The 21341-nt window shown below is 38.0% G+C and overlaps 2 protein-coding genes across 2 annotated transcripts; both read right to left on the reverse strand.

Annotated features, from left to right (window-relative positions):
- Positions 1–1956: 1956 nt before the first annotated feature.
- Positions 1957–6077, reverse strand: ocstamp (osteoclast stimulatory transmembrane protein). Its single transcript, XM_051425799.1, has 3 exons — positions 5923–6077; positions 3802–4816; positions 1957–3688 (listed from the first exon to the last, which is right to left on the reverse strand). The coding sequence occupies exons 1-3, from the start codon at positions 5958–5960 to the stop codon at positions 3335–3337; spliced, it is 1407 nt and encodes a 468-aa protein (XP_051281759.1). The 5' UTR covers positions 5961–6077; the 3' UTR covers positions 1957–3334.
- Positions 6078–7288: 1211 nt separating this feature from the next.
- Positions 7289–19393, reverse strand: slc13a3 (solute carrier family 13 member 3). The gene is made up of 13 exons (XM_051425680.1): positions 19032–19393; positions 17784–18049; positions 16988–17166; positions 15963–16032; positions 14291–14470; positions 14068–14193; positions 13785–13877; positions 13581–13685; positions 13363–13460; positions 12105–12217; positions 10796–10957; positions 8803–8940; positions 7289–8721 (listed from the first exon to the last, which is right to left on the reverse strand). The coding sequence occupies exons 1-13, from the start codon at positions 19137–19139 to the stop codon at positions 8539–8541; spliced, it is 1821 nt and encodes a 606-aa protein (XP_051281640.1). The 5' UTR covers positions 19140–19393; the 3' UTR covers positions 7289–8538.
- Positions 19394–21341: the final 1948 nt, after the last annotated feature.

Genomic DNA, 21341 nt, shown 5'->3' on the forward strand with positions numbered 1-21341 from the left:
CATTAGGTAAAATATGTTTCTCAAAGGTATTAAAACAGATTCTAACAAACCACTTAGAGCTTGGAAAGCTATTTAAACCTCTGCCTGTGGAGTTGACTGTCAGTATGAATGCTAATGCATGACAGATGCTTACATTTTCATAGAAGAATAGTTTTCAGTCGCAGAACGTTCAATCCACCAGGCTTCCTCTAATGAACAGATAACAGCCTCACAGAAGAAAAAGAAATCCTGCAGAGCCGTTTTTTGTCCAGGTAATTGATGGACTGAACTGCTGCATGCTAAGAAGCCTGTCCTATACTGTGTTTGAACAAATATTATAATTAGTGACTGCTTCCTGCCTGCTGGTGTGCCAGTTGTTCTCATTCTGTTCATCCAAAGATTTGTTAAAACCCACATTTATTTTACGTTCTAGTGGAGATTGGAAGTTTTCCAAAGGTACCAAACATGCCAGACTGAAGTCGTATTTCTATTTGAGTCTTGAGTTTTGATATTTCACCCAGTGTAAACATCATATGCAGATTTTGAACAAGCTTATACAGAATATATGATACTGTCTAGTGTAGACTAAATGGGGGTTTCCAACCTTAAAGCTACTAAAGAGAAAGAAAATTGGAAACTGGATGTTAAGAGATACATTTTTAATTTCTATTTCAACAATAATCAATCTTTCAGTTCACTGCATTTTAACAAGAATGAGTCCAGACAGAGCTGTCAAACACAAAGCTGAAGCTAAAGGAAATGCTATGATGATAGAAGAAAAGTCAGAGGATCACCAAAGTTAATACAATTCCTCCTGGCCATGAATGTCTGAACCAAATTTCCTGGCAATCTATCTAATAGCTGTGGAGAAATCTAACTACACTAAGTCAGGCAATCGTCAAATCAGTAGGATTCATCCTCTGGAGACATACAGAGTACAAAACTTCATGGCAAACCCGCCATCAGATCTTGACCTTAACAGTGAGGTCTAGATAAAGAAATCTGAAATTATTCATTAAACTTCGATATTAAATTAATTCTAATATTTCACTCAGTGTAAACATCAAAGCTTGTTAGCTTCCGTGCAGAATATATAAATTATTATACTGTCTAGTGTAGAATACGTTGATTTTTCCAACCTTAAAGCTACTAAAAGAGAAAGAAAATTGGAAACTGGGTGTTAAGAGATACATTATTATTTACATTTTTAACAAAAATCAATCTTTTACTTTGCTATATTTCTAACGAGAACGAGCCCAGACAGAGCTGTCACACACACATACACACACACACACACACACACACACACACACACACACACACACACACACACACACACACACACACACACACACACATACAGTAAGCAACACGCTGATGAACAGAATTCATAGTAACAGCAAATACATGAATAATTTATCATTTCTGGACAAACAACAGTGTATCATCTTTACACAGGATGCTGAATTCTGAGACAATCATGAGGCAGACAAAATGTCAGGATTAAAAATAGATAATAAAGATGTATTCTATTATTATTCTAGGATGATTTCTTAAAATAAACTCCCAAAGCCTCATGGGAGTTTTGAGCAGGAGCGTACTGAACTGTAAGTGATTTTTATTTATTTTTTATTTTTTTGGAACGGCACACTGATTAAAATAGGCTGGCGAATTATTAGATGTACGCATGAAAAAGATTCATTTAATCTATTACAGTTATCTAGGCCTATGAAATATTAAAAAAATTGTAAGATCCAATTTACTGCTGTTCATTTCCTGACAGAAGAGTAGGGGTATTATTCTCTGTCCTCATCTGTCCAAAGCACCATAGTGGCATCTAGTGGGGCTGAGTGGTTTAAAAAAAACAAGAAATAGCACACAGGTTTGTACTGGTCCACACAAGAGGAAATACAACACTGCACACACACAGTACAGAAAAATATACGCTAAAATACGTGCTCTGTGACCTTTATGTGAAAAAAAAAAAAAACAAGCGTGTTCCTGTCAAACAAACAAGGTGGATGCAAATTAAGCAGATGTGGTGGTACATCTATAAAAACCACATTAGGTTTAAGAGTGAGAGGATGCTGTTGAGTGGCCGTACGCTTGCAGGGGAAAATGTGTTGTTTGCAGTGACTCATACACAGGATGTTCTATCTTCACTTTACATTTCGTTAAAACAGAAACTCAACATGAGACCCCTGATTAATGTGATACAAACCTGCTACGTTGAGACTGCAGGCAAAAGTGGCCAAATCTGATTTGTTTTTTGTTCATATGTGTCTGTTTTTTCAGCACAAATCACAGGAAATCTGATCTTTTCACTTCAATATGTGGTCCTAAACCAGATACAGGTTTGATTTTTTTGCAATGGAACCTCAGAGTGAGTCACTGTGGATTCCCATTCACCACAATTCTGGTGCTAGTGGGAGTCTGTGAATATGAAAGACAGCTGCGATGGAGGTAGTCAGTGGAAGGTTTCTGTTTCTGTGAAGCCATTCATGTCACAATCCCACCAATCTTGGCTTCGACTATGCATCTACATGCACACCTCTGTACAGGAGTAGCAGTCATTGCTCCACAAAAAGCCATAATTAAACATTTGGCATCATCCTCGTTATCAACTGCTCACACATTTAATGTCTTTAACTGCACTTAAACTTATAAAATAAATGAAACAGTAAACACTGATTTCAGTGGCCTTCAGGTTTACTTCAGTGCTGGATGTGACATATTTGTTATTGGCCACACTGGAATCTGATGGAAATGTTATCACTTTTCCAGGTAGTATCGGATAATTGTTTTGACCTGATGTCACTAGGTTAAAAGCTAAGGTATCACCAAAGTTCATACATCCTGAGGGGAACATAAATGTGTGTGCCAAATTTGATGGCATCCATTATTTGTTGAAACATGTCACTAAAAACAACTCATGTTATCCTTATCGCTAGAGGAAAAGCAATGGGATCACTAAAGTCAAGTAGATGTTGAGATTTCACTCTATAAGTAAAAACTTTGAGCTGCTGGTGGCGCTACATGACCAGTCAGGGTTTCACCAAAGTCATGAGGATTCATCATCTTGGCACCTTGAATGTCAGAACCAGATTTCCGGGCAATCCATCCGATAGCTGTTGAGATATTTCACTAAGAACCTAAATGGGAACCTTGTGGTGGCGCTAGAGGAAAAGTCAGAGGATCATCAGTCAGTAGGCTTTATTGTCTGGAGAACATGAATGATTATCTAAAATTTCATGGTAATCCATCTGATAGTTGTTGTTGCCATACGTAGCCACATTGCCAGCATGGCTAAAAACATCAGAATAATTAGACAAGCATTGCATTGTGCAGTGAAAGTTCAGCCACGGGCAACCTCAACAGAAACTGTCTCTTTTTGTTCTTTTTTATTCAGCTTCACTTGTATTTTCTTCATCAGGTAATCTATTCTCCTCTCCTCCTGCTCTCTGAAAAAGGATGCAGAGATCTTCCTGCGCAGCCGTCTTGCGTAAACCTCGAGGAACACCAGAGAGTAGCTCATCAGCCAGAGACAACCCAGCAGGAGCCGGACTCCTTGGTTCGGAGCTGAAGTTGACACATCACAGAGCGATGGCTCGGGGTTGAAGGTCCACTTGTATTCCCTGTGGAAGTTTGTGATCTCCCGTGTGACACAGGATTGTGGGATAATGCAAAAAGCAGGGGGGAACCATTGTACCTATCGGGAGATCGAGAAGAAAGAGCAAATACGTGAAAGCTATAAAAGTGAGGAAGCAAATACAGCAGGAACAATAAAAAGGGACTGCAGTGGTGGAACAGTTGCTGTCTTACCTTATAATTGACATTTATGCTGGCAGATGTCGGTGGAAAATCCAGTAACCATGGCACAATCACCTGCACTATGTGATACACAACATGATCCAAAGCTACTATTAACGTTATTGCAATGAAATATAATGTTACCACAACCAGTGCTATGAAGCAAGAGGTACATTCATCACTTGTTATTTTGTATCTCGTGAGATACTTTTTATTTTTAGCTGTCTTTTTGTTGCCAGCAGGAGTCACTTTATCTAGGAGTTCTTTGGAAATGTAGCCATTATCAAACTGAACTGATGTCAGATAAGATTTCAAGTAGCGTGCAGATTCAAATATTAGTAAAGCAACAAAAATGGCAGCAAGGATCCGGTTTGACAACAGTTTGTATTCTTTTATCAGGTCCCTGGCATGTGAGAAGTTGACCTCTATCTGCCCAATCATCTTAGTAAACCTGCTTTTGACTTCTGACACATTAACATGTGTGAAATGATCTAACTTCCTCAAGTTGGTGACGATGCTCAAGTCTTCCCTTTTCACTTTGATGGCTTCCTCAACAAGGTCTCGCTTTGCTTTGTTCAACGGTTCAGATGAGTTCAGTAAAGTCTTGGTAAAACCCTCAGCCGTGCACTTCAGGATGCGTGCGACCGCACCGACATTCACTGTGATATTAGGGACGACGTTCAAAACTAAAATCATGACAGAGGCCGAGATGAGGAGTTTACGTCCCTGTTTGGTGCAGACGGTGGGCAGAGTCATGGTGAGCACGCAGCGCAGAGGGTGACACAGGAAGGAGACCAGGAACATGGCCACACTGTAGATGCAGGTGGTCTGAATCGACGCTTCATCGTTGTATTTCAGAGTGTTTGACAGCCAGTGATGAAGCAGGCCGCCAGTGATAATGGCGAGTGTGATACAGAGAGTCAGTAGAGTCAGGACGTGTCTGCCAGCAGGTGCAGGTGCAGAGTAAACATCCCAGAGATAAAGCAGGACAGATTTTAGAGCCTGTCTGCAAGATCCTGTTCTGTTCCTGAGGAGAAAAAAAACCCCACAATTGTTTGACAGTGATTTCTTGCAAATAAATGTAAGCCTGGTGAATTTAAGAAGATTTGGCGTGGTTTTAGAACCTTTCTGGAGACTGCAACATAGTACTCCTTTTATATTCATCTGTGTTATACATTGTTTGTACATTGATTGTTTCATTCCCCTCTTCCAACTGTAAACTGCAAATTCCTCTTTCTTTGAATAGGTGTAAATTAGTAGTCGAAGGGGTCGGTAGGTGGACGGGAGGGATGTGTTTGCAGTGTGAGGGGCAGATGGTGAAGGGAGGGAGGGAGTGGTGGGCTGATCAGGCATCTATGAGAATATATTTTTGCACATTGTTGCATTATTCAGCACTGTAGGGATGTTACGTTACAAAATCAATTACAACTTTTTTTCATAAATGTGAGTTAAATGTGAAGCTACTTCAACCAGCAGAGTGTTTGCTTAGCTTAGCATAAAGACTTAAATCAAGGGGAAACAGTTGTAAGAAAAATACACCTACCAACACCTCTGAAGCTCTCTCTTATATCTTGTTTAATCCATACAAAAGTTTAAAAACAACAAGTTGTGGTTTGATGGAGCATTACCGAACTTGCTGCTGGCTTCAGCTTCAAATCACATGGACATGAGTGTGGTATTTATTTTCTCATCCAACTCTTGGCAAGACAGCAAATGAGCACAGTATCCAACTATTACCATGTGTGAAGATACAGTTATATAACTTGTAACTCCCTGTAAAAACCCCAATTTATTTTTTTCTCATGTAACTCTCATCAAGAAAACAAATCAACCATTTTGATGTCAAATGATTTCTACAAACTACACAAAATGAAAAACTCAGAAGTAGATCAATTCGACAAAAGATCATTTCTCACATGGAAATTATTACTGTGAGCCACAATAAATGTAAATCAATAATAATATTTGTTATATAGCCACAGGATTAACTAGATAGATAGATAGATAGATAGATAGATAGATAGATAGATAGATAGATAGATAGATAGATAGATAGATAGATAGATAGATAGATAGATAGATAGATAGATAGATAGATAGATAACAAATAATTAAACATTAAGCAGTTCTTACCTGAGAGGGTTAATAACGGTCCCTGTGACGGACTTCATTCTGTCTATGAAAATATGAGTTTAAGGAAAAACAGGACTGGGAAGTGATGAAGGATGGAAGTTAAAAAGGAGGAACTTCTCTGAACAGTCACTGTCATGTTAGTGTTTGTTGGTCGCCTATCAGTTCCCTCGAGGGAAATGAAAAGACCATAAACCATACGTGACACAATATCATATGGAGAGACATGATGTAATCCCACATACAGTGTGACACTGGTCACGCTGACACGAGTGCATTTTCAGAATGATATAAGATTTAGTAATTGAATATAATTTGTAGTATTTGTTTCACTCACTGTGTTGTGTTGGCACCGGTGTCATCACACATCCAAACATTTTTAATAATTACACAACATGGCTATTTCTCTGTTCAATTCTGTGGAGAAAGCTAAATAAGTTTGAGATAATTATTCAAGATGTACACTTTAAAGACGAGAACGTAAACTAAATTCACAGGGCCTTTGCTCTCTTATCAACCTCGTTCCAAAGAGCTGATATAACAATGAGAAGAAAACGCTGAATTTATTTTAATATATAATTGTTGAAAATGATTTAAAAAAAAAAAAATACATAATACAGACAGAGAATTGTATAAATGTTTAACAAAAACTCCATAAAACATGTTCGTCAGGGGTCGTTAGATTAGACAATGATAAAAAAAGGAGTCCCTTAAGAAAAAAATTTGGGAACCACTGACTTCTACTTCTAGTCTAAAATAACTAAATAAATAACAGATCATCAAATCATACGTGTTAATTTAAATTTTTCACGTTATTTTTTTAAATTAATACAAATGAATGTGTTATATTTGACACCAAACTGGGGAGGCAGCTTGGTTCCCCTTAAGATCCCCCCCGTATACCACCCCTCTGTATAGCTCGACACTAGAGGGCTTTTTTACATTCATCTGCTGAACGGGGGGGCAAGTATTTTGGCGGTTTGGCTGAATTCAGGCTCATTATTAAACTGTTTCCTGTTGTCTGTGCTTTCCTCCAGTTTGTCACACCAATATAAAACTGCTGACTCATGCACATTATTTCAATGTGACAGTTACTCCGTGCTTTTGTGGATTTGCTTGTTACTGTACTAGGGCATTATACAATAACATTGGCCTTTAGAACTCTTATATTATCATCACTATCTTTTAATCTGTTGTCCAATACTGTTTCACGATAGCTTACAGTAAAACTGTCTTCAACCTTTAGTGAGGGCAGAAGAGACTTTGTTAGAGCTATATATTTCTTACACACACTCCACAAACACACACCCACACAAACAGTGTCTGTATTAGTCAGTGATGCAGAGGTGTTTAAAATAAGAAAGAAATCTTTTGTCACTTGAAAGAAACGGGATTTAATGTAACAGTAGTTCCAGTAATGATCAATACAAACGTCAATTACATTTATTATGAACTGAATATTAAAATATGTCTAATCTGTCTTAAGATCCTCAAAAAGCAAAGACATAAATCAGCTTTGGTTGAAATCCGTGTTGTCAAAAAAGTTGTTTGTGTCGTGCAGACAGACGGGTACATCCTGTACTGGTCTGTGGTTTTTTTTGTTAAGTGTTTTATAGTTTTGTATTTAAACACCACAGGACCTTTCACACTGACCCTGCTGGCACTCAGTAACCACCACAGTCTTGCACAAGTTAACCATTGTTGTCAGGCCTCGTGACTTCAGACAGTTTACTACACCAAACAAACATTGTAAGGCATTTACAACTGTGTGCTCTCTCTGGCTCTCTGTGTGAGTGTGTGCAGAGGCCAAAATGTTTTAAATATGTGTGAAACCTGCAGCATTAGCGACAGTTAATTAAAACCTGAGGACTGAGGTTTACATTCTGTTGTTGGTTTCTATTAAAAGCTAAACGTTTACACAGTTAAGCACTTGCAAATATTCTGATAACAAGGTCTTTCTCTTAGCAATAAACTATGTTCACTCATTATAAGAAATACTGAGACTACATGCAACTAAATTAACACAGTACAAACTAAATTTATTTATAACAGCACATCTGAATTTAAATCACTCTGTAACAAAATTTACACATTCATTAGTAGGGATTTACAGTCTAATGTAGAAAAGATAGATTTAAAATATTTGTGCTGAGGCTTTGGCAACTAAACATGCACCATATATATATTACATAAACACATAACCTGATCTCTTTGTGATTTGAACCAAAAAATATATAATTTAAAAGAATTATTCACAGAGGTCTCTCTCATTCTTCCAGCAGATGTCAGCCTAGTAGCATCAAATACGAACAGCACACTCTGCAAGCTCTTAAGAGCTGTTGTTGAGGTTAAATGTCTCTTCTGTACAGTTTTAAGAAGGCAGAGAGTAAAATAATGAAGCTTGTTTTTAACTTAAAACATGAAAGCCTGCCAAAACTTACATTCACAGCATGAAATCTTGACTCTTGACAGCCTACAAAGACACTTGAATATAAGAAACGTATTAAATTCACAGGTAACAGCGGAAGCTCCCAGAGCGTTCTGACATTTTAATGAGTCTACGTCTACCAGACAGACTTTTGTCCCTGTTTACTGCTCATGCTGAGATTTGGTGAGTGATCAGAGCGTAGCATTGAGCGACTGGACAGATGAGAAGTGCACATCGGTAAGAACAGCGGACTTGTTGATGGGGTGAGCCCATTCTGGATACGTGTTCAAGTTAAACATAGCAACGCCCCACGTGTTCATGGCCAGAGAGACTGAGAGGACACCCAGGATATTCATGACAAAACCGGTTTTCACCTGAGAAAACAGGGGGCAGGAAACATGAAGGGTTGTGATGAAGGGTAACAATATATTCAAGTGCTGATGTAAGTATCTTACCATGTCTTTGACCATGAGGTGTCCTGACGCAAAGGCGATGGAGTTGGGTGGTGTGGACACTGGCAGCATGAAGGCATATGAACATCCTACTGTTGCAGGTATCATGAAGTATAGAGGGTTCACTGAGACGTGGATAGCCTACAGAGACAAAGACAAAACAAAGAACAACACATTTTTAGATAAGGATGTAGATAATTTAAAAAGATCTGTACTGGATGGTTTTATTCCACAGTTTTTCCACAACTAATGCAAACTTATCTTAACCAACAAAACTTCTATCAAATTCTAGCAAAGGTGTCCAAAGATACCAAATATGCCGGACAAGACTATTCCATTTTATGTAAAATGGTGCAGCTATAAAGAAACTGCCTTGTTTCTGAGTTTCTCTTGAAAAATGTGATGTTACATTATAACAGTCTACCGGCATGCAACATGTTCACAATGACAATGCTAAAATGGTGACATTGAGCTGGTGTAATGTTTAACATCCTAGTTTGGTGTGTTAGCATGCTTACATTTGCTACTAACACAAAGTACAGCTGAGGCAGATTGTTGAGTCATTAGTTTTGCAGGAATTTGGTAATAATAGGAACTCGACTGATTTAAAGTCTCACCAGATGGTCAAAATGAGTTATTACTTATATTATTATGGTACTTCCTGAGGGGCACATGAATGTGTATACCAAACTTCATGGCAAATAAATACATTTCACTCAAATATGAACTATATAGTGGCAACACACAGTGCCTGAATTGGACCGAAAAGGTGCCAATACCCTAATGCAGCACAACCTGAACTCTAAACACAACATAACCCTAATCCTAATTCTCAATCCAGTTTTTAATCCACTTTCACTTGCTGTTTTTTTTTTGCATTAAGCTATTTATTTACACTGACGTACAGTTTAAGAGCACCTTGCGGGGGGGGGCATTTCAGAAAGAAAGACAACAGAAGAAAAATCAGGGAATCACTAAAGTCATTACACTTTTCCTTTCCTCTGGGGTTGAATGAATGTATTATTTAATGGATGCCATTCAATGGCTGTTGAGATATTTCAGTCTGTACCTAGAGACACATTGCCAGGTTTGCTTTGGAAGGGGTAATTAAATGGTCAGTGCAACCAAATTACATAAAAAATTTTCTCATTTACATCTAGAGGTATGCAGCCATGCAGGTTGATTTGGTCTAATTTGTCCAGGTTTACCCATTCCTGAAATGTATGCCTATTTAAAAATTACATTTAGATCAATTAAAAGCAACGTATCTTTTCAGAAGGAAGTCAAAAGTATGAGAAAGGCTACATATCACTAAAGGCAAGTGAGAAAATATGTTTGATTTCTTTTGTATTATTGGTGAACTGACCCTTTAAGCTAAATTCTGAATGTTCAGTAAGTTTTTAATATAAATGAGAACTCAGGACAAAACTAAACGTCCTATACATCCTGTAAACAATTCTCTGAGTGCGTACTTCGCAGTATAGGGACCACTGCAAAGTACAAACGCCCCAGACAATGATTACTAACAACAGCAGTTAATGTCCAACAGGCTACAGACATAAGAACATCTATCGCAAGAGTTTAACAAGCCTACTAAGCCCTTGACTAACACAAAGGACGAGGTCAGAAACAAACCCTGTCTCCTGTCCAGTTTATGAGTTTCTACTGATTTGTCTTTGTAACTGAGTTTGTCTTCCTCTCTGTCATCTTCATCAGTGACTTACATTGTGTGCTCATATGAAACCTTACTTGTACTACAAGGCTTTCAAAGTTCATTACAGCTATATTGTCTGTCCTACATTTCAATAAGCATGAGTTTGTAATATTCAACTCAGTGGAAACAGGAACGTTCCTGCTTAACTTCACAGGACTTTGAACCTTTTTGTAAAACATTTTAAGTCCTATAGTGCAGGCATTTCAATAACAGGAACACACAGATTATTCAATATAGAGTCTAACGCTCTATATTGAATATCTTTAAGTTTACCAATCTTACCAGTTCAGCAATGACGGGTAAAAATATGATAATTGTGGCAGTGTTGCTGGCGAACTCCGTGAAGCAGGCCAGAAAAGCAGTGATCAACATCACAGCTGCAGCGGGAGGAACCTCGGCCAAAGGGTGGAGGTGGCCTCCGATCCAGGAGGCGAGTCCAGACTCCTGCCAAACGCCACAAGATCGGGGTTAAGGGGTCAAAGATCAAATCACAACATAACAAAGCAAAGCAGAACCAAACAGAGCCGCAGAGCAGTCACAGAGCCGAAAGGAGAGAGGAGGGATACATTTATTGAATGACCATTATGACATGTACACTTTTACAGTTTGGAGTCAGAAATCTGAGAGGAAACTTAAGCAAACAGCAAAATCTTAAAGGAATAGCTTTTGGGACGATTATTCACTTTGTTGCCTAGAGTAAAGAGAGAAGATTGACACAGTACAGTAGTATATTAAGTACTACTACTTTAAATGTAACAACTTGTAAAACCACAGCTTTTTGTTCTATAGTTCTGTTTTTGTAGGGAATAAACAAATATGATATAATATGGGAGTTACAGAGCTGTTTCCACTTGTTTCAAGTCACTATGCTAAGCTAAGCTAATCACCTGCCAGAGGTGGGACCTAGTCATTGTTTTGTAAGTCACAAGTTAAGTCTCAAGTTCATGCGCTCAAGTCCAGAGTCTTAAACTTTGAGTTTTGAGTCCTAAACAAGTCATAATACACTCTTCACCAAATGTAATGCCATTTTAACAGCTGAACAGACAAAACAATGTAATCTTTGGTATACACTTTTTGGTGCTCAGTAACTTTAGTTCTTCTCTCCTCTAACTTGACTGGATGCTGTCGGATTGATTCAAACAAAGTGGATCTGGGGAATTCAGTGTCGACTTGCTGGGAATTAATGATGTTAGTTACTTCAGGACATAAAGGGAAATTCTTTGATTTGTGTCACACTCTTTAAATAACACACGTTTTAATTCTTGGGCTTGGGAGAAAGTATCCAGTATTAAGTAAGTAAGAAGGCTCAAGTCCAAGTGAAGTCACAAGTCATGGGTGTTAAAGTCCAACTCACTTTGCAAGTCTTTTTTGATTTTTGAATTTTGATTTCAAGTCTTAAGTCATCAAATTTTTTACTTTATTCTGACTCAAGTCCAAGTCACATGACTCGAGTCCACACCTTTATTGTCTGCTGATTGAAGCTTCACACAGACATTAAAGTGGGACTGATCTTCTCATCTGACTCTCTGTGTATATCCCACAATGTCAAACTAGGGCCTTAAGAAACACAAGAGAAGAATAACACGTTTACCTCACAAGCTTTAGCCATAGCAAAGCCGCCTCCGAGGAGCAGAATGATATTCCAGGGAACAGAGTCTTGGGCTTTCTTCCATGACAAGAGAGGAACATAAGGAGTATTTGATGCTGGGGAAAAATATGGAAGGAAACACTTAATAAAGACCTTCTATTTAACATTCATGTAAACATTTTTCAGATTTAATATGAAGCTGTAATCATGAAATATTCAGTATATGTCATGTTTTATTTATTACAGTTTTTCCTACAGTACAGTATGAGATTTCAAGCCTCTTAATTGGTAGTTTTAAGCTGCACTTTACTATAAACAGTGTCTTGTTTACTTCCTGCACATACAGTAGGTGCATTTCACAGCTCCACAGTATTTTAATTAATGGTGTGTCTCATTTTCAAAACATTCGACAGAATAACAGAAATATGAGCGAGAACTCAAAGTGACTCAGAGGCACTACAGGGTGCAACTAAAAATATGTTTAAGAAGTACTTTAGTCAATCAGCCTTTTAAACTAAAAACTTTTGGAGTGTTATATTTCAATGTTTTCAGCTTTCTTGTATTTTATTTGTATGTTTATATTTAATCCTACATATGTTTGTGCTGATTTTAATTTAAGTTTTGGTGAGATACAGACAATTTTCCACTCTGTTAGACAATAGTTTTATTCTCCTCTATTCTAAAGTCTGACCTACAACAAGAGGGACGAATGAAGCCCACTATTTGCTTTTTTTGTGGGCCTTTTTTTTTTTTTTTGCTCGCGTGCAGTGGTTTATTTGACCAGCTGAACATAATATACACAATCGCGCACACACACACACGTGTCTCCAACACACACGAAACACGTGCGTCCAGTTTGTGCACATGCATACACACTTACACACTTACACGGACACTCACAAACAAAAGCCCCAAAGTGTGACAACATAGTTTTGAGGGATTATTGTAATCACAGAAACAGAGAAACTGTAGTTTTAGCTCCAGACAGGAAATTAATTCAGACTCTCTAATCTACATTAACATTCCTCAGCTTATTTTCAGCTTTTTGCAATAGCTGTTCTTTGAATCCTTCACAAATATTTAGTCATCGACATTAACTACCGACTTACCGTCCTGATGCAACTGGTTGCTTCCATTTTAATCTCTTATATCTCTTTGATGTTATAATATCACAATCATTATAAATAATAGATTAAATATGAGTCAGAACTGCAATATGTCAAGTTTTAACTGTTAATAGGTGTTTGAAGAGCTCACTGACCTTGAGGGTCGAACCACCAGCTCAGAGAGGGTTTCTGCGAGGGGAAGAAAAACAATATAGACACAATGATCACACCAGTGACTGCGTCTGAGACGTACCTGCAGAGCAACAATAGGAGGAAATAATTAACAGAGATTGATAATTGACAGGCGTTGCAATATATAAATTCTGTGACCATTTCCAAACAAGCAAAGTACTTTTCAGTGTGCCATTCTCACCCTTTTTTGAAGAACACAGACCACCCGGTGACAAATTTGGGATCTCTTGTGAACAGGAGAACGGCAAACAGTATAAAAAAGAAAGAAATCGCTCCCTCTGCAAAACTGAAATTGAGCATGAAGAGTAAAAGTCAGTAGAAGGCTCTGTGATAAAGAATGTACTCATTCATGAGATCTGATCTGAAGACATACACGAGTCCTCACTTTATGGGCCCTAGTTTTCTGTAATCGTCCTCTATCAGCGCCTGTGCTCTGGCCTCAGCCTGGGCTCTTTGGTCCTGTTTCTTGAAGCACAATCTGCATAAAATAAAAACACACTGTATGACACATTTCAAGAAAAGGAGAATGAAAGAGAGCACTACTTCATATTAGGAAAGTGAAATAAGAATGGTAATGGTGTTTTCCCTCATATGAAAATAAAACCATCATGACATTTTGCCTTTATTGAATTTACAGGGTGAAATGTAAGAATACCAGTCCACATTACCGTGTATTCAATCCCCCGTAGAGGAACGCGATCCAAAGCCATCCCAAAAACAGGAAGATAAGCATGAGAGGGAAAGCGAACGCAAACCAAGATCCAAAATTGATAAGGTCGCAGTCTGGAAAGTAGCTGTAAAGCAAAGACACTGTTGTCAAACTACTGGAAAATGATTGTTTCTATGATGCCAAGTTTTCACTGTTTAAATGCAGCACAGATAAAATGTCACCTTTTCAGCTGTCCAATCAGGATGAGGTTGGGCGCGGTGCCTGTCAGCGTGGCGGTGCCTCCGATACTGGCAGCATAAGGAATACAGATCAAGAATCCTTTCCACACCTTCAGCTGATACTGCGACTCGGATCGGATCTCCGCAGATGTCCTCACATCACTCTGCTCCATACCGTCCATCCTTTTGAAGATTTAAGAGACATTATTACCTTAAGTGAACAGTGGACAAGTACATGAACTCCACCAGAGTTTGATCAGCAACCTGTACTATCGAAAAAGAGGTAAAGGAAAAACATATTTTTAAGCCTTAAAATGCTAATTTCTCACCACAGATGAAGCATACCATTAAGTAATGGATCCATGTGTGCCTACTAATCTGTACTGTAATGTATTGAGATTTGTAAATGTGTAGACAATTCTGTAAGTGCAGACATACATATTCTTCTGAGGGAGGCTGCATTTACAGATTTGTCTACATATTTACAAATCTCAATACATTTGCAAATCTGAATACATATTTACAGATTCTTTTACACATTTACAAATCTGATTACGCACACACTGATTGAGATACAGTTACACAGTAGTTTTGCTACAGTAATGGCTCCATATAAACCGGCAACGTCGGTGGTGAAAGCAAACAAATCTGTCCACACACTTTTAATTTCTTCTTTTTTTTGATTTGTAATCCATAGCTAACCTCAGGCTTCAAACTGGTTCTCCACAAACCACTGGGTGACGTCACGATAGGTTCACACTTGATTGATACTACTCTCATTAAGTTTACTTAATTCCTTTTTTTATGAAATGTTTTTTTGTTTCATAGCCACTGGAGAGGAGCTTAAGAGCCACATGCGGCTCCAGAGCTGAAGGTCGCCTATGCTTTGACATTTTGCAAAATACCCTTATTCTCTTTCTTGCTGAGCATTAGATGAAAGAATTGGTACCATTGGCAGTATATATATATATAATGGCTTAAACCTGCGTTCTATGTAAAGCCAATAGAGCAGGGGGCAGCTCCATTGGCTGCAACAACACGCTGATACCGTTCACTCTAATGGAGAAATTACCTCACTTCTCACTTGATTTATTAGCTCAATAAGCAGTTTTCTAATGACTATTTCCCACCTGAAACTGTTTCACAAATATATTTTAGTGTACTCTTTATCTGTAATACGAGATTGTGTGTAACCAGGTGAGCCGCCATTGTTTCTTGCTACGGACGAGTCAAAACCGTGCACTCAGCTTGCACCTCCGCTGGCTCTGACAAACTGGCATGGCGACGACCTTAATGCCAAACTCAAGGCTTCGAAATGGTAATCCAACGGTTATGTCTTGTGTATTAAATCCATACAAAAACTTAAGTACAACAAATGTCAAGTTGTAGTTTTAAGGTAGGTTATGTGCTGTAACTATTTCTTGGATTTTGTCACCTTCAGACAGCTAAGCTGTTTCCAGCTGTTGCACCAAGCTTACGTTCCCCTGACTATAGATTCATTTTCATTACAAACGGAAGTGGTATCAATCTTCTCCTCTAACTCTTAGTAGAAAAGCGGATAAACATATTTTCCAAAATGTCGAACTTCCTTTAAACAACACTATCAAAACACCATCTGAGTTAGATGTTAATGGATGTACAGGATTACGTCAAATGATCTCCGTGTGTTTCTTACCCGTCTATTGACAGTATTTGCTTCTCCGAGGGCACTGAGGGCAGTGAATGCAGCTTCACAGCAGACTGACCTGAAAGAAAGTAAAGCAAAGAGTGTGTGTTTGTTTACATGCAACCATGAAATAAAAAAAGCTGGTTGTGGTATGAACACAAGTCAAATCTTAAGTTAAGTTAAGTTAAGTTAAAGCTCTTTGGAAAGGTTTTTTTTATATATATATATATACTTAATATATGACTTCTAGTTCATCCAGCATCACAAATCTATTACCACTTGAATACTGACTAACTTTGTTGTGTATTGGAAAAACTGTACAAAGTTCACATCTTAGATCACATATTAAAGCCTCATGCCGACAATGTTAAAACAATAAAACATGTTTGTGTAAAACTTAAATTGGCATTAATTAATTTCTCTGACATTTGGGGGCAGCGGGAAAAGCTGTAAACCCAACACTGACGTCTAATCACCTTATAAAGTTGATGTGGCATATTTTCTTGGAAAAAGCTGCTTTTTTAGACATCCAGCAGTTACGGAGCAGCATTATTATTCATTTGGAGTCGTGTTTCTGGCCACTTGGTAAATGTTAGTCCAACATTCCCCTCTCTCCTTTAGCTGTTTTGTTTTCCACTGCCTCCTAGGGGAAAGTATCTGGCTCATTAGCTACTAAATGCTGCACTATGTTCACCAGCTAGTTGTTATAATTTTGTCTGTCTGTCTGTCTGTCTGTCTGTCTGTCTGTCTGTCTGTCTGTCTGTCTCTCTGTCTCTCTGTCTGTCTGTCTGTCTGTCTGTTTGGTGGACAGGTAGTGTACAGCGGGTATATCAAGGTGCTGAACAGCTGCCTCTTGGTACTGAAAGGTTGAAGAGAGTGGTGAGAGTGAACCAAAACATTAAAGTTGCCATAAAACCCAAAGAATGACCTAACTGACACTAAACTGGTACTCCAAAGTTGGCGATAATTCTCTGTGGGTTTTAGGTAATTACACTCAGCGAGAGATCATACTCCATGTGTAACATACAACGTACCATTTATTATGTCAACCTCAGGATCGTCTTTGGACTTGCACTTCTCTTTCAGGGTCTCCAGGTCTCCGAACAGACTCTCCAGGATGGCATTAGCAATAGGCAGCATCATGGCTGTTGTGGCGGTGTTGCTGAGCCACATGGACAGGAAGGACGAGGTCATCATCATTCCCATTATGAGCCTAGGAAAACAATTAAATCCACAATTTCAAAACTAACACTAATCATGGCTGCTGACTTGAAAGGTGTTCTTCTTGGATTAAGGAGCAGTCTCACGTACAGGTTAGTTATATTCTTTATTTTCTGTCTATAAATCCCATGAAAAGTCCAAAACCCGTTTCTCAACACTTTCCGACTTCCCTACCTTGTCTGCCACGCACATGAATATGAATATAATATATATTTTCCTAAAACAGCTTCATTTTCAGCTGTGGATTAATACACATTGGGTATATTACCAGTTGCAGAATGGTGCCTGTGGGACAGACTCAGAATAAACTACAGTGCCTGTGTTCATCATGATAAAAGGACCCCAGGAAGACTAGCGATCACTTTGTGGAAACTAATAGGGATCCAATTTAAGAATAAGAATAAAGATTAAAAGAATATGCCACCCAGTGCAACTATTTGGCTCATTAATGCACTTTTATTCGTTTTTGGCACAGACACATAATCTATATCAGGCTTTGGATGAACAGACAATACTTGTGAGCAGGAGTTACTTTTTGGTTTTGGCCTTCATGACATTTGAAATATACAGAAAACAACCAGATTAATCCTTTAAATTAAGTTTTCTCACCATGCTGGTTTTACTCCGACAATGCTGAGCACCTTCAGGGCTATTCTGCGATGCAGGCCCCACTCCTCGATGGACGAGGCCATCACAAGACCGCTCAGGAAGAGAAAATTGGTTTCGAGGAAGTACTGAGGGCATACTTTCTTGGATGGAAGAATTCCCAGTGTCGGGAAAAGGCAGACTGGAAGCATGGCAGTGACAGCCAGAGGAAGAGCCTCTGTGCACCAAAACGTTGCCATGAGCACCACCACATAAAGACATTTTCCCTCCTAAAAGATAAACAACGTGCGGGTTGTTAACATTCAACTTCGAGAAACAAGAGAAAGGTGTTACAGGAGAAAATGGAAACAAATTAACAACATAATTCTGTTCAGGTGATGGATTATACAATATGTTTTTGGCAATTTCAGTCATACAGTGCTTCCTTTAAAATAAATAAAAGTACTTTGTGTTTGTGTGTGTCAGAGGGAGAGAACGTGCATCCATGTGTGGGTGAGAAGCATGTTTGTGTATTTAAAAAATAAAATAAAATGCATAAAGAATTTTGTGTGGTATTAATAAGTTATTATCATTAGGCCAATATAATAAAATTATTATTGCTTTAATGGCTGCCAATCAATATGATTATATAATAAATATTTTAGATGTAGGTTTATATATAGAGAGAGGGAGGTTGTTTAATAAATCAATCAATTTGATTAACTGATTCATTATTTATCCTATGAAATATCAAAAACATACTGTGACAATATGCAATCACCACTTCCCAAAGCTCAAAGTGTTTTATACTGTAGGTCTTGTTCTGTTCAACCAAAAGTCCAAAAAGATTTTTTAGTTTACAATGATACATAAAGAGCATAAAGAGAATATTTTGCATTGTTTCACGATTTGTACTTCAATTAAATGACTTAAATTATTAATTAGTTATCTAAATGCTTGCAGATTATTTTTTGTTCATCGAAAAACTGCTCTAAATCGATCTAATTGAGACATTAAGGTTGTAAAGTCGCATATTACATTGTTATCTAACAATGGAGATTTATATTATATTTGTTCACTTAATGTTGGAAAACTCTTACTAAATTAAAACAAATACAGTCATCACTGAACAAATAAGAGAATTAGTTTGATTTTAAACACATGGGGTTACTGTGCTCTTTAATTGGCTGCACAGTCAGAATTAATGTGATTCATTCATCGTTCACGGAAAATGCTGGAAAGTGAAATATTACAGCGAAAATTTTGCCTCACCTTCTCTGGAAGAGTAAAGAGTAAAGGCAGAAACACCAGTGGGGTGAAGAGGAGAATCAGCTGTTTGTGGATGCACCACAGCTTCTTGGATAAAACAGATATTTCCATCTCCAGAGGGAAGTTTTAGCTCCGTTTTGGGAAAAAGGGAGTTCCAGACTGGCTGAGAGGAGCCAGTTGGGACGCGCTTTGAAGCCTCTGGGTCGAGTACAGAAAAGATTAACCACAGGCTGAAACACCTCCTGGGGTGACAAAAAGTTCAGAGAGACGGTCAGCTGTTTGTCATGTTTCCCAACAGCAGGCCTCTCCCACAGGAAGAGTGATGCATCTTAACTTCACCAAAACCTTCCTTTTTTTTTCTGTGCACTTTTGAGTCTACGGTGGCCCTGAGAGCTCAACACTGCAACTTAAGAAAACACTTGCAAATTAAGATGAAATGCATTAATTTGACAATAAATGTGCAGCATTTAGAAAAACAAGCTGCAAAAGACCAAATGCTTAAATAAAGAGCAAAACCAGAGATATAAGACACATATATTTATAATATTAAAAAACTAAACATATTTTAAAAGGCAAATAAACAAAAATCCAAGGGTCATAATCAGTGTTAGTAATCAGGCTAGTTACTAATTTTTTTTATTTGTTACTCATTACTCTTTTCAAATATTATTACTTTACTTATTACCTCCTGCCAACAGTAATTAGTAACACTTCCCGTTATATTACTTTTCTGCTCCTTCTCCCCAAAATTCAGACTTAAAAAGTTTAAAATCTAGTTCTGTTAGTTAAAACCAAGGGAATATTTCCAGCATTTCCTCTTTTTTTCATCTTTTCCTCCACGATTACAGAAATGAATCCAAACATGTGATTGAATTGTTGGATTTACAATCAGTCAGGCGGTGCCAACAACAGTGATGTTGTAACTACTTATTTTTAGCATTATTACTGAAATGTATTAGTCATTACTTAAACCACTAGTTGCTGGTAAAAAATAATCACTGTAATATTGGTTGAATATTATTACAAGCAATGAGTACAGCATCACTTTAAAGGTCCAGTGTGTAACATTTAGGAGGATCTAATGGCAGACGAGGATTATAATATTCATAGGTATGTTTCCATTAGCTGATCACCTGGAGCCACTCCGAGCATACACATAAAAAGATACAAAATACAAAAATTCCCACTAATCTTAAACAACATCCAACAATTTGAGAGCAGACATACTGAAACATCACAAATCCAGAGGGACTGAGGGAACAACAGCAGGATTATGAGCTTCAATTCATGGCATCACTTTCATGAGGAAAAGCAGAAAGAAAAACGAGCAAACTTGGTAACTTAAGCCTGAAGAGCTGGAACAGAATGGGACAATTCTTGACAAAATCTGCAAATCCTGTAAGAAATCAGGCAACCACGAGCCCTCAATTGCGATCAAGGTCTTACATGCTATAACTTTGTGATAAATGCTGTCACACATAACAAAAAAATGCTCAGTATTGCATCTGCAACCTCTTACTTACTTATCTTTAACACAAAGAACATGGTTGTTTACAATCTTAGTTTTAACGGATGTTCAGTTCTGGTGTCTGGTTGTTAACTGTAAATGAAAACACTAAATAAGAAACTGCAAAAGCTTAAAAAAGCCTTACATCCTGTCATGTCTGTTCCTGTTTACAGTCAACTTCTCTGGTTGAGTAAAATAAAATCACTTATAACTGATTTAGAAGATTCGTCTGTCTGTGTCAATGATCTCTCTAAAGTCTCCAAACAGGTCGGACAGTCAGCTTCACCATTTGCACTGCTGTTGTCTTTTTTAAGTGTTCTAAGACCTGATACGAAGAGCTTGAATAACCTGAATGACCACAGGAAGAGACAAAACAGTACTGAATAAGAACCAGTCCAGTGAATTATTCAACTGGAAAAATAACTAACTAAAGCTGGAGACAGGCGGCTATTAGAGGAAATAGTGCCTCAAAGCAGAGCGGAGCTCGCCTACAGTCTGTAAACATGAATGATAGCTAAGATAAAATGACTTATTCATTATAGAAAGACAGAGTTTCTGATCTTTCCATGACTTATTTTACTGCGTTTGCTTAGTTTAGTTGTTAATTCTGTGGGCCTGCACAGCATTGTTATCCTTTGTCCCACGTATTGTGCCAATATCCCACACTTTGGTTACCACTGCCTGCTTTTTCTAAAATCAGATGTTTGTCTGGTGGCTGTCAGGCAAGCAGGGAAGGCTGTCATCACCAGGCTGTGGTTAATGTCAATCAACCTGCGCACACATGGGCCTAGTGCAGGCTAATCTGC

The sequence above is a fragment of the Dicentrarchus labrax genome, unplaced genomic scaffold, assembly GCF_905237075.1.
Source record: "Dicentrarchus labrax unplaced genomic scaffold, dlabrax2021, whole genome shotgun sequence".
NCBI classification, from domain to species: domain Eukaryota; kingdom Metazoa; phylum Chordata; class Actinopteri; family Moronidae; genus Dicentrarchus; species Dicentrarchus labrax.

Coding starts and splice junctions, on each gene's coding strand:
- ocstamp (XM_051425799.1), bottom strand. CDS start 5,960: ATGAAGTCCGTCACAGGGACCGTTATTAACCCTCTCAG. Junction 4,817..5,922: donor ACCGTTATTAACCCTCTCAG/GTAAGAACTGCT, acceptor TTTTCTCCTCAG/GAACAGAACAGGATCTTGCA. Junction 3,689..3,801: donor GCATAAATGTCAATTATAAG/GTAAGACAGCAA, acceptor ATCTCCCGATAG/GTACAATGGTTCCCCCCTGC.
- slc13a3 (XM_051425680.1), bottom strand. CDS start 19,139: ATGGAAATATCTGTTTTATCCAAGAAGCTGTGGTGCATCCACAAACAG. Junction 18,050..19,031: donor TCTTTACTCTTCCAGAGAAG/GTGAGGCAAAAT, acceptor TTTATCTTTTAG/GAGGGAAAATGTCTTTATGT. Junction 17,167..17,783: donor GTCGGAGTAAAACCAGCATG/GTGAGAAAACTT, acceptor TTGTTTTCCTAG/GCTCATAATGGGAATGATGA.